General features: G+C 36.5%; 1 protein-coding gene across 4 annotated transcripts in view; it reads left to right on the top strand.

Annotated features, from left to right (window-relative positions):
• The window catches only part of GK (glycerol kinase), a 37,055-nt gene extending 27,908 nt beyond the window's left edge, over positions 1-9,147 (top strand). For 2 of the 4 annotated variants that reach the window (XM_015885138.1, XM_015885133.1), the window contains 4 exons: positions 993-1,136; positions 2,135-2,215; positions 3,719-3,805; positions 6,703-9,147. In XM_015885138.1, coding sequence (XP_015740624.1) covers positions 993-1,136; positions 2,135-2,215; positions 3,719-3,805; positions 6,703-6,716 — 326 coding nt within the window. In that variant the 3' untranslated portion in view covers positions 6,717-9,147. Of the gene's footprint in view, positions 1-992; positions 1,137-2,134; positions 2,216-3,718; positions 3,806-5,746; positions 5,818-6,702 lie in introns of all 4 variants that reach the window. The other 2 variants (XM_015885146.1, XM_015885156.1) reach the window with 2 other exon arrangements.
• Positions 9,148-13,065: the final 3,918 nt, after the last annotated feature.

Here is a 13,065-nt window from a genome sequence, read left to right as displayed (position 1 = left end):
TTCAGATTGCTCTTCTCAGTGTGGCGAGTGATGGACTTTTTATGTTTTTTCTTTTCAGAAAAGATTGTTAGGTCTTATATCAAATGCTGAGGTTCATTTTTCTAGAACATCGTTGACTCTTGTGTTGAAATGTTATAGCGCTACGATATTATTGAACCCTGAAGTTGTCGTACCAAATTCTAACCCTCTGACAAATTGGAAACTGATGAAATAATTAACTCTGACCTGCTGACCTTGAGAGTCTTGGACAGAGATCATTCAGAGCTTTTCACCTCTTCTGCTTTTATGTATGAACATGTGAGACACTTCAGTGATAGCGAGGTATTGGCAAGTTTGTAAATAGAGATGTTATAGCTTGCCTTTGATAATATATAATGCACAAGGTCCATACTAAAATGTTAGCAGTTGAAAGGGCATGATCAGTAAGGTCAGCTTTTAAGGAATACTCTACGTGAAACAGAGAATGGCACAGATTTATAGCTTGGGGGCTGAATGTTCTTCCATAGCGACAGTAGAAAGCAAACAAGCTATTAAGTATTGGCATGTAACATGTTTTAAGATGCCTTTTCTAAATAAAACTGTTTGTAATACCAAAACATCTTGACTGTGAGAAAAAAATGGGTAACTTTGCCACTTGTTACTGCTTTAGGGAGGGAAAGGACAACAAAATAACCCTAGTGTTAACAGAAGCATGCTGAAGAAACTGTTGGTAGAGGTTAGAAGCCTTACACATGATATGAAAGGGAGCAATTGCATGACTCAGTATTGAGGGAAGTTGTGATCTGAGTTATTTCTAAGAGTTGGAAGACTCATAGTTGAAACTAACTTAATAACTACGTGAATGGCAAAAAAATGAGGTTTGCAGTTGGTAAACTTAAGGGAAGCTATTATAGCAGTTATGGAAAAAATAAATATATATATAAGTCTTTAGTTCTGATGTCATCTGACTTTCAGTTAAAAACCATCATGGCCTTCTCTCTGATTTACTTTAGTGAAGCCATCAATGCCTGAGACAACAGCTCTAGGAGCTGCTATGGCAGCAGGAGCTGCAGAAGGAGTTGGAGTTTGGAGTTTGAATCCCGGAGATTTGACAGCAGTGACATGTGAACGATTTGAACCACAGATCAACCCAGAGGGTAAAACCCTTGAATACACTCTAAGAATCTGTAAACTGTTTAATGTTCAACAGATCGGGTTATTTTTTGTTGCATTCTAACATACCCATATAAAAACAACTATATGTAAATATACTTACAAATGTTAAAGATTGGCTTTGTAGTGCTCGTTTTAGGGAAGTACATTCCACATGCTGTTTTGATCATTTAGAGCTGTTTGTCTAGTAGAGAGCATTTGACTAGTAGGATTGGGAAAAGGTTAAAACAATACTTGATTGAGCTGTTTTTCTTTTTACTTTTTTTAAAGGAACTCAGTACCTAGTGCCGCATTTAGCGGCTTTTGACTTTCAGGAAGGAAATCAAAGAAATCTTGAAGGTTTTTTTTAATGGAGAAGAATGTCTCATAAAGCTCTCGTGAATTTAAGTGTTTTCACAGATTTGGAAAGGACAAAGTATTTGTGGGCAACTCCCATTTTGTCTTTAAGAAGCCTACACTGATCAAGGTTTTAGCTAACTTTTTCATCATTCTTATGTGCTTACAGAAGCAAAAAGAGAATACTTGACATAATTAACCCATGTGCGTGATAAATGCATTTTGTCTTTTCAATTAGATTTTAACTTCTTGTGCAGAATTTTGTCCTACCATTTTGACTATAATTACTGCTAGGATTCCTACTTCAGAGCAGTATTTTTAGTTCTGAAGGGCTTCTGCATGGATAGCAATTGTTTCATTTTGTCTTACTTGTATATCTTCTAACTGTTGAACATTCAGAAAAGTGTTTTTGAAGTTTATTTTTGTTTACTGCACATAACTGATTTTGTTGTTGTTATTGTTTTAAGTATTACTTTTTTAACACAATATGTTCAAAATAATGTTTTGTAAGTACTTTTTTAGAGCAGAAAAACTGTATTATGGAAAAGGATGAAAAGCCAATAGTGTAGTCCTTGAAGCTTAAATACTTAAATTTGAATTCATAGGCACTAACAGACTTTTCTGCTTGTTTCTTTCTCAATATCAGAAAGTGAATATCGCTATGCCAGATGGAAGAAAGCTGTGATGAAATCTATGGGCTGGGAAACATCTGAAGCTCCTTCAAATGGTAAACTAAATATTATGGCAGATCAAATATTAATTAGTCAGCTAGGCTAGGTGATTTATCTTGAGTTTGGTGACCTTTTCCATACCTACCATTCATCAATTATTACACTGCTTTGAAAATTATTACTTAAAAACACTTTGGAAACAAAGCAGGAATATAGTTCTTCCTCTTGAAATGATGATACAAGCAATATCTTTCAGGCTTCTGGAATCAGAGGGCATTAAATCTAACTGTGAGTTTCACAGAATAGTGATGGTTTACAAGAGAAAAAAAAAATCATACCTAAAAGAAGAGATGGTGCAGGAATTTTGGAAACTTTGTTCTACTCATGTTGCAAAAGAGATATTTCATCCAGTATTTTTTCTTGCTGTATTTTGCCTTTATTATTTGCTGCATATAAAAGAGGAACTGATAACAACATCACAAACTGCTTGACCCACAAGGACTAAGAGTAGGAAGTTATCATATAGTGAAGAATTGCAAAGACTTATTGCTCACACATACAGAACTTTACAAACACTTTTGAGAGACTAGGAAGATCTTTCTTTTGAAGTAGAGAGCATTTCTGTCTGTTAGATTTCAATTAAATAAAACTTGCTGGTTTCTTTGATCTATGATTTGAATTTATATTTAAGCTCTATTTCAGGTTAAGTTTTCAGGCCTGCATCAGCCTACGGCACACAATTTGTGGGCCTTATCTTTCATTTCAGTTTTGTTGGAGTAACTACTCAAACTAAGAGATTTAAGTAAAGAATCTTGAAAATGTAACCTAGCCCCCAAAACCCACACTTGCAGCCTTCAAGATACATAAAGTTTCTTGCATTATTGTTGAAAACTGAAGCTAAATATTTCCTTTTAAAATTTTGTGTATAGGTTTATATATTTGATTTAACATCAGGCTTATACAAACAGTTCCCTGAAAGCTGTTTGGAAGGGAAATATATAGCAGCATGACTGAGGAGATTCACTTTGCAATATGATTTAGTCACCTTATATCTAAACTGTCTGTTATGTTTCCAGAAATCCCAAGTGCTTGATATGTATCTTATCTATATATCTATATTTTCTTTTGAAGGTTAGAAAATCTGCCTTGCAGAAATTTGAACTAGTTCTTCAGCTAATTAGAAAAGGATTATGTTTATCAGAACATAACCTCAGTCATTATTTGTTTCAACACTGGGGCAAAAGGTGTTATTTATCTTAGATCTTGCTTTGAAACTTTGCTTTTTTGCCTGCTTGGAGCATTTAAGATTGAATAATACTGAAAAATGGGCTCAACCTAAATAGTTCTGCTGGTAGAATTTAGATTTTATCTCCTGCTGAGATCCATCTTTGAATTATTGTGGGGGGTTATGCATGAACTTTTAAATTTTTCTACAAATGTCACTGCTATTGTTACTTTCTGCTGTTCATATGATTTTTTTTACACAAATATTGCAATTTATATATATATTTCTCTTTTGATTTGCTTGACTGGAAACACCTTCCCCTGGATGACATCAGGTGACACTAGTATCTTCTGTAGTCTGCCTTTGGGTTTTTTTGTTATGTGTAGCATGATAATGTTAATCGGATCAAAGTTCGTCTCAGGTTAGTTATTATTTGAACTAGATCACTTAAAAAGCTATCTACACTAGTTTAAGTGTTGGGTTTTGTTTTTTGTTTTCTTGTTTTGTTTTTTTGTTTTCTTTTTCCCACTGTTTATTTTCAGCAAAAATGATGCTTTTTTGTTGTTCATGCACACGAGTGTTTAAGGGTGTTAATTAGTCATATAATGCCTAAGGGAACAAAGTGAATAGCATCTTGAATTCATCTTTACGTGCCATGTAATTCGTAGTTGTTGGATGGATTTTAAACATTAGGTTACCACTTGCCTTTGTTTAACTATACAGACTGTATACAGTTTATAGAACAGATATAGATTGGAGAAACCTAGCAGAATTTTGCATTATCTGCACTACAGTTAGAAGTGCATTATTATGCATTGCAGTTAGAAGTAGGTTCCATCCTTTGTCTTGTATTTCTTCTCATAACCTTTTTAATTATTCTGAGGCTCTGGTCCAAGTAAAGGGAAGACTTCACTTCTATTCTTGGAACCTATCTTCATGTAACCCTTTGTTTTCTGCTGTCCTTGGAGTTATTGTGTGGTTAGAAACCTACATCTGCTTAATCTATAGAACATCCTTTTAGTGCTTTACTCTGGTGGATAAATGAATTGATTAGGTATAAAGAGAAGAAACCCCAATAAATTGGGGTTTAATCCTCCAAAAACTGGGTATAGGGACTGTGTGTGCATATGCAATGAAGATGCATCTTCAACTTTATTAATATACTTACTGAAAAGAAAGTTCTTAATATGGATTATGGTGCTTATGCCAGAAATGAAACATTGCATTAAGATACTCATCTGGTGAGAGAAAGAAGTTTATATGATGATGTTATTTGTTCTTTGTTGTTCTGTTTCAGAATATCTTTCCAAGGACAATATTTTACAGTACAGCCACTGATGCTAGGTGGCTGTTTAGGGGTGGTTATTTAGTTTGATTTATTTGGGGTTTTTTTAGGGGGGGATGGGGTATTTATTAAACAGGCCGTTGAGAACTCTGGCATGCTGCTGTTATTATGTGTTTGTTTCTACTCAATTCAGCCTGAATTAACCACTCAGTTGTAATTTACCTTGCATGGAAGAGACTGTCTGAGCTCATAGGAGAACTAAAATAAAGCTAAACAAATGCTGAGTAAAAATTAAATTGAACAATGACATTGATTTACTAACTGTGGACTGTATCTGCGAATGAGAACAGTCTTGAGTATGAAGTATAACATAAAGCCATCCATGAATAAGTGGGTAAATTTTTAACAAGCTGAACTAAGCAACTTGAGTATTAATTCTGGATGAGGATCCTATGGGGATGCTTGAATTAATATGAAGATCCATATTAAATGGGCAAATAGGCAACTGAAATTCTGGGATTACTGCTTTTTAAAATCAACTAATCAGTAACCTGCATATGTATCTAAACTTACACTGTGGGATCTCTAAAAAAAGCAGATTTTTTTTTTCTCCCTAAGGTTGTATGTGCCTTTAAGACCCACGAGTGGAAAACATCTCAACAAACAGTGGCCTTCAGAACCCTTTTTTACCCTTGTTTTCACACAGTATCTGTTGAGTATTTTGTTTTATTTCCACATGGAAAGCTTGGAGCAGGAGAAGTTGCAAGAAAATTCCAGCTCTTGTGGGTTTTTTTTTCAAAAAATGGTGGTATCTAAATAGGAGTAGCATTAACAATGATACCCACGAGTAGTAGTTTTGCTCAGCTGTGTAGTTCGGGTAGAACATGGTATGTTACGTTTATGTTGCTGACTGAAGCAAGGCTGCGTCCCCCTGAGACATTTTCTGTGGTAAATACCCTTTCGCTTTTAAATGCCTGAAATAGCTGACCAGACTTTCCTTCTAACTTCTGTACTGTGACTCCATTAATTAACTTGTTACATTTTATCTCTTAACAAAACAATGGAACTCCAACACAGTCATCAGTATAATAAGTTTGAGGATTGAATCTACTGAGGATTGAATTCATCCTTCATGTGCTGAAACAGCAGTAAGTCTTGCATGGCAACAGCGTTGTTGTTGAACATGCCTCTGTAGGTCAGAGCCATGCTTTTACAACTGCTGAAATGTGAAGCAGAAATCTGCTGTGGCAGAATAGAGAACACTAACGTGGCAAAAACCTGTTTAGAGAACTGCTAAACTAACTGCTTTTTCGTGCAGCACCTCTGATGGCTGAATACGAAGAACAACACTGTATTTCATAGTTACGTCAAAATCAGATCAGTTACTGTGCTTTATTTTATCATCTTCATTCTTTTCCCCTAGTAGAGAAGGGGACAATATTTTGCTTCATTTAGCTACTAAATAAGTTGTACGGAGCAGCTGGGATCCTTAGGATTCTCTTAAGTGTTTTGGGTCTAGATACCTGAGACATTTCAGCATATTCTATAGCTGGCTTTTTGTTTGTTTGTTTGGTGTTTTTCTGTTTTTGTTTTGGTTTTGTTTTGCTTTCTGTGAGAGATGAGGGTTAGCTGAATGTGGCATTAATTTTTATTAGATTCAAATTGAAAGAACAGCATTTATATGCTTTTAAATTGGAACCTCTCAAGTGAGGTCTGAAACCAAAGGATTGGCTATAAATGGGATCTCATGCTGCATCTGGGTTATCAAGTTCTTATTCTCTGCTCATTTTTTAAGTGTACCTTATTTCAATTCTTCTACTTGTTAAAAGTTTACCCGTCTTTATTAGTGCATTTTTTTCTCTCATACACACAGAGTGCTAATTTCTATTTGCATAATTCAATTTATAATTGATTTAATTGAAAATAGAAGATGGTTATACTGAGTTCTTCCTATAGCTCAGCTTTGTTAGAGTGTGTTAAAAACAATTCAGAGTAATTTCTATGTTACTAATGGATATTCTTTCTTATTTAAGGTACAGATAAATGAGACTGCTTAATGGACTCTCTGGATGCAGCTGAATTGTTTGTTTGTTTGTTTCATTTGATTTTCTTGTCTGAAGAGATTCCACCACGAGTGTGATGATACTGCTTGTGTGACTAAATTCATTCATGAATATATCTGTTGTTAATCCTTGAACAACCTCCAAGTGGTACTCGGAAACTTAATTCTTCAACCCTTCACTTCTCTGCTCCCTTCCCAGTCAACTCCAACTGCACTGGAGGCCCTTGTGTGGACTATCTCACATCACCCTTTCAAATTCCACAAGCCCTAACACTGTTTGAGAAAGTTGGTATAAAACAACCCTGCAACTTCATAGCTAATTTCAAACGTTTAGGTACTTTATACAACAAACTGCAAAAAGTGAATGGTGCACTATGGGACTTCGTAAGAGTCTTACTATTCTTCCAGCTGCTGTGAATTATCTCTCATATGTCTGTGGTTGCCAAAGATGTTTTGTTTTAGTCTCCTCTGTTCTGAAACACCCTCAGTGGTGGTAGACGTTCTCCAAACACTAGCTCAAAATGTATTGTCGGTAAGAAACATTACCACTGGTTTGGCAATGAAAGGGTTACCGATATGGTACGCAGAGCACTATTGACTTCATCAATCGAAAAGTCTGAAAGTTTGGTTTGGCCTTTGGGAATTGTAGTCAATTTGCCTTTTATAAGTACTCAAGACACCAAGTCCTTTAACTGTACATTTAAAGAGGTAGGAGTAAGTAGATGTTTTGGTTAAGGCCATGCTTCTTGTTCTCACCTTTTTGTGTTTGTTCTTAAAGACAAACTTGATACAGCACACTATTCACAGGACATATTTGTAGTTATCAGTAACTGATAACTCTTAAAACTACTCTAATTTACTTTTCTTGACCAATACTGTATACATTCTGTTGTCTGATTTAAGGGTATTTTTAGTGATTATCTGTTAAACTCTTGAAAGCTGACACTAACATAGTTTTCCCTCAAGAGAGTCCACTCCAAATTAAATATCGGTGATTTATTCTTGTTCTCATTTAGTATATCTCAGGGACCAAAATCTCCCTCTCAGTTTCCACGTCTGTAGTTTTAACAGCAAGTTGTCACAAAATCTGCAGAGACAACCCCAAACCCTGGCTTTGGGATAGTAAACACTTGGCACCTGAGACTGACCATTGGAGTTTGCAGGCAACAGAAGCGAAAAATGAGTTGCCTCCACTTGGAAAACGTTAAATCCTCCGCAGGTAAAGGGGTGAGGCAATAATATTCAGCTTTCACAATTGTACCAACAGCGTGATAAATGCCAGCCTTATTGGATAGACCAGAGGAAAAGCGTTCTTGTGTAGTGTCACTGATCGGTTTAGAACGAGAGCAAAGATCAATGAGGGAACAACGTGGAGAATTTCAAAACAAATTACGAAGATGTGTTTAAATGCACTAGGAGTTAAAGGGTGTGTGTAAGTGTGTGTGTATGTGTTCTTAGAAACTTTTGTCTTTGAAAAAATACTCTCTAAAAAGTTCTTCTTCATTAAATTACAACTAGGATCTTAGCTTTTAAAAAGAAAAAAAGTTAAATATGTGTGTGTCTGAATCAGTGGATTGCACAGATATTTAGGACTGTACAATATATTTAATATCTAATGCATATGAATTGCCTTTTTATTATCAAGTTCAATGACCTTTGAAAATGTGATTTTAAATTAAGTTAGAGAAGGAACATTCTTCCTTTTGTGGTTGCATGGGGTTTTCGTGCACAGGTGAAAATGTAACTCCAACATTCAAATCCCTCATCTCATGTAAGTACCCAAATGTGAGGTGTAGCAACTAAAATTTCTGGGTTTTCCAGTTTGTACTGGGGAGGTGAAGAAAGAGTAGAGAGTGGACATGAACCCACAGGAAAATCATTATACTTCTTACCTTTCTCTGAGCTGTCACCGATTTGGTCTTGCACCAAGGATCAGGAATAACAGCAACCTTTGGAGCACACAGGGTGAGGACAGAATATGTTTCAAACACTGGACTTCTGAGTATGACTTCTTGCCAAAAACACTGAATGTGGCAATGATTAATGCCTTTGCCAGTGATATCTGGCAGGGAGAAAGGTAGCACATAAGGAGGATTTTTTGCTGCTTTTCTGACATATCCTTTACTGGGAAACATAATTCCTATTACTTTTTCACTGAGTAAATATCATAATTTTATTTTCAATTGCTGTTGCAAATATTTTTTAAGAATTTCACACCGGTGTTAACTTTCTACCAACAGTTGAATTATAATGTAAATTGTGTGTTGGGGGTTTGGGGGAGCAAACTGTTGAAAGTTAGCTTTTTGTGAAGCTGTGATTTATTTTTTTCTATAAATTGCCAGATTTATAAATTCTTACTTGAGAAATGCATTTACTTGGTATTAAAATACCATAAATAAATTGTTCTGAACTGTCAGTTTATTCTTACACATTATCTTTAAGAAACATTTTCACTAATGTTTATTGCATGAGACATTCGTATATGCTGAGGCATATTAAACAAAGCCCTTGTTTAAGTATCACAGACATATGCCTTAGGTTGCTGAAATATACAGTCAAGACACATCCATTAGTCCATTCTGCTCTCAGTATTCTTTTCAGTGTCAAGGATTGGATTAGGAATGACTCACGGCTCCTTAAGTCCCTCCGTGTTGAGGGAAAAGCAAGAGGATGTGAGGGAAACAGCAAAAAGGAGCACAGACCTGATGCAGGTATGTGCCAATGATCTCAAACAACGCTGATGGACCACTAGGCCAAATGGCCCATGGTCTAATAGTGTTCTCTGGTAAGTGCTACAAATAAATCCATTATTAGCTAGGGTGGAAGGGTGTTCATGATGTAGAAACCACTGCTGGCTTCACTATTTAAATTATGAAGTTATTTCTCTTATCTTAAGAAAGAAGCATGAGGGAATGCGTGTATGTGAAGGGAGCATTTATGGAGCATGCCTGCCAGGTTCTTGTTTCTGTCTCTTTGTAGCTCCCAGTTGTATCCTACACATCTGCTGGTGCTTAATTATACCGAGGATATGGCTTTCATCCATAGTCTTTACACAATTTGTAGTTCCATGCATCAACATTGGTTGTATGAGTCAGAAACAAACACAAAAATCCTTTAAATACCATGTCAACATAGAAGCTTTGTGTAATGTGTTATTATTCAGTATCAGACCATCTCTGCTCATGAGGTTCTGATCTTCCTTTCACATGGCAAAATTACAGTTTTGCTATTAGCTGCACTTAGCAAGAGCATAATCAAATTTCATTATTCATTCACTGGAATATTAAGATACGAGAACATTATTAGTGTGATAATACTTCTAATGTATATTTTTTCAATAAAAGCTAATACAGTGTTTATTATTGGAACTACATGGAACAGTATATTCATAACATCCATATCAACATCCAAGCCATTAGCTCCTCATCTACTGAAGCATGTAGCTACTGGAATGCTGTCCCATTAAGAGATGTGATATAAGTGCAAGTATGTTATTTTTTGTTGTTTGCTTGTTTGTTTTTCTCTAGTTATCATTACTTGACTGCTGTTTATGGAAGTAATGTGTATCAGTGCTAGAGGTAAGGGCAGGCAGATTGGGTAGTGACCCTAAGCTCAAAAATGACACAGGATCATAGCTGGAATGGTTTGTTCCTGACAGGTTGGAGAAATAACAGTCTGACAGGAACATCAGAAAGTTCAACAAGGTGGAGCATCAAATCCTGCATCTTGGAAGAAATAATCTCAAGCAACAGCTCAGGCTGTTGAGGACCAACAAGCTGAGAAGCAGCTTTGCCGAAAGCTAAAAATACATGTTCCTTACATTTTTATTATGGCTAGACCTCATTTATTTTTGTGTTTTAGTTGAAATCTATGGAATGCTGAGCTGGGGGTTTCCTATCTGACTGTCTGTGAAAGCCCAATGACTTTGGTTAGAAGAATCTTCTGTATCATTACTGTGGGGTTCTGTGAAGATGAAGTGCTCTGAGAACTGAAGAGCAAGCAGTATGATGATCGTCTGATAAACTTCTCGGTCCTTGAGCAACTAGAAAAGAGCTTGCATAGAAGGTGACTTTGGTGATTGGCTGTCTCTGTCTAGTGCTTTTCCCTCCCTGCTCTAAAGGATTTGTCATCTATTTGTTTTGGCAACAGGATGGATGAGTCAGTGTGCTCAACAGCACCCACATTTCATATACTTCACAAACAACTTCAGGATTTTTTGAGGATTTCGCTTCAGCTCTTTTTTTTTCCCCCCCCCTAAATATTCTGACTACATCAGTCCTATCCATCTTTCTTGCATATGTTGCTTTGCAGGTGAAGAGGTTACAGAAAATCTGACATAAAGCGTGCTGTTTGATACAGAAAGGCTCAAGACTCATAGACTGCCACTGGCTTCTATGAATACAGAAATGCCTTCTGTATAATTACTGCGTGTCAAACAACAGGATCCACTTACAACTGAGAAGATGAGTGACACAAATATTAAGGCACACACTTCATGTTTCAGTATCAACCTCACTTCCATAAATACTAAAGCTGAGTATATTGCCTCACTTTAAGGAAGGTTACTTGAAAAACTATAAATACATGGCTTCAATTTCTATCTGCTTATAACTAGAATCTAAAATTTCTCTTCAGTGGACAATGGTTTCTATAAATGAATGTGCCAGCGCTGCTTGTTCACCTTTATGGCAGCTCCTGGAGGTGGCCTCCCTACTCATAGTTGTGTGTCGTACTTCCAACACTGTTCAGCACAACACCCACTTAACTCACTGCTCCACAGAAATATAGCAGCAGGCATCAGATCCCAAAGTGATCTACAACATTCCTCTTCATCTGTCTATCCTTTTTTTTCCAGAGAAATCAAAACAGGGCCTGCTTTGTGAAAGAGATTCCAAGAAAGGTCAGTGACCAAACTGCCGCCAGGTTTGTAAGAGCATTGATTCTTCAGGGGAATCATTGATTCTTCAGTTGTCAGTTCTGAAGAAAAACTGCTTTAGCAAGAAGAAAAGCTTTTAGTGCTTTCACATCACAAATACTGGCGGCATCAGTTGCTCTACAACCTTTTTGGTTTTACTTTAATGAAGAAAGGTAAAAAAGGTGGTTACTGACCAATCTGGAATGTGCAAGAAACTCCTCCTCATCATGAAGGAAAATATGAGATGATAACTCTAATACTGTCCTCCAAATGACAAACACTGTGGCTCTGTCAAACTCAAGAAACACATTATTAAGCCACCGTAGGGCACTCCCTGCAGGAAAGAGGCTTTTAGTCTTGTTTGTGTTCTGGCGTCTTCAAGGAAGTCCAGACCGCTTGGATTTCAGCTTGTGTGATCATTTTTCAGTGGTTGCTGTTCTTTTTGTTTGCCTGCTGACACTGACCAACAAACAGAAGTATACAGCATGAGAAGTGTCATGCTTCTAAATATTCAGTTATGTTAATTAAAAGAATCTCCATATTGAATGCATCAATTCATTAAATGAAACATAATAGTGCTGAAAGATCTCGTTTGCTAATCTTGAAGTGTGTTATCTTTTTATTAGTGAGTATGTGAAACATCTCAACTGATAAGTAGATGAGGCGCCCTTTATATTGGAATACGTGGTACGGCCTTACTATTTGGTGTGTGTGACAAGCTCTTACGAAAGGCAGAAGAAACACAAGAATTTCAGCAGGCCAGAGAGCCCAGTGTAACGCAACAGTGGATCGCTGCAACAAGCAATGGGACGGCTGGTGGCTGTAACAGTGGGGTGATACTGCCCTACAGAATGCCCATGTAATCTGAAGATCTTGAAAGATTTTGCTACAGATTCATGTAAAAGAAAGAAAATCAGTTATTCCTACTTGCCTTTCACAGTGGCATGTTTGGAAGCTATCGCTGCAATATTTGGCACAGTGTCCTCCAAATGAAAATGTTGAAACCATCATTTAAATATTGATGCAAAAGCGTGAGTCACAGCCATATTACCTTACAATAGAAACAGAGATAACATCAGCGTAAGAGCAGCTCATTTACAAGCTGCATATCGCAACACCAAACTAGCTTGCAGCAAGTATGTAGCACTAAACACATATGAAGAAAGGCAGTGAGCTCTTTCATAATAAAAAAAACACAAAACAAGGAGTGGCAACTCTTTGCAGGAGTTACCCTGAGACTATCAATGTTACGCATTTTTCAAGCCAGAGTCACAAAGTTCCAGCACTAAAAGGTTATACATGGGCTTAACAGTCCAACTACACAGCAGAGCTGTTAGAACAAGGTAATTTCTTTTTCCTTGTGGCATCTTCATATAGAAACATAGAATCACAAGGTTGGAATGAGCCTACAAGATCATC

The sequence above is a fragment of the Coturnix japonica genome, chromosome 1, assembly GCF_001577835.2.
Source record: "Coturnix japonica isolate 7356 chromosome 1, Coturnix japonica 2.1, whole genome shotgun sequence".
Lineage (NCBI taxonomy): Eukaryota > Metazoa > Chordata > Aves > Galliformes > Phasianidae > Coturnix > Coturnix japonica.
This window is presented reverse-complemented; position numbering and strand designations above follow the sequence as displayed.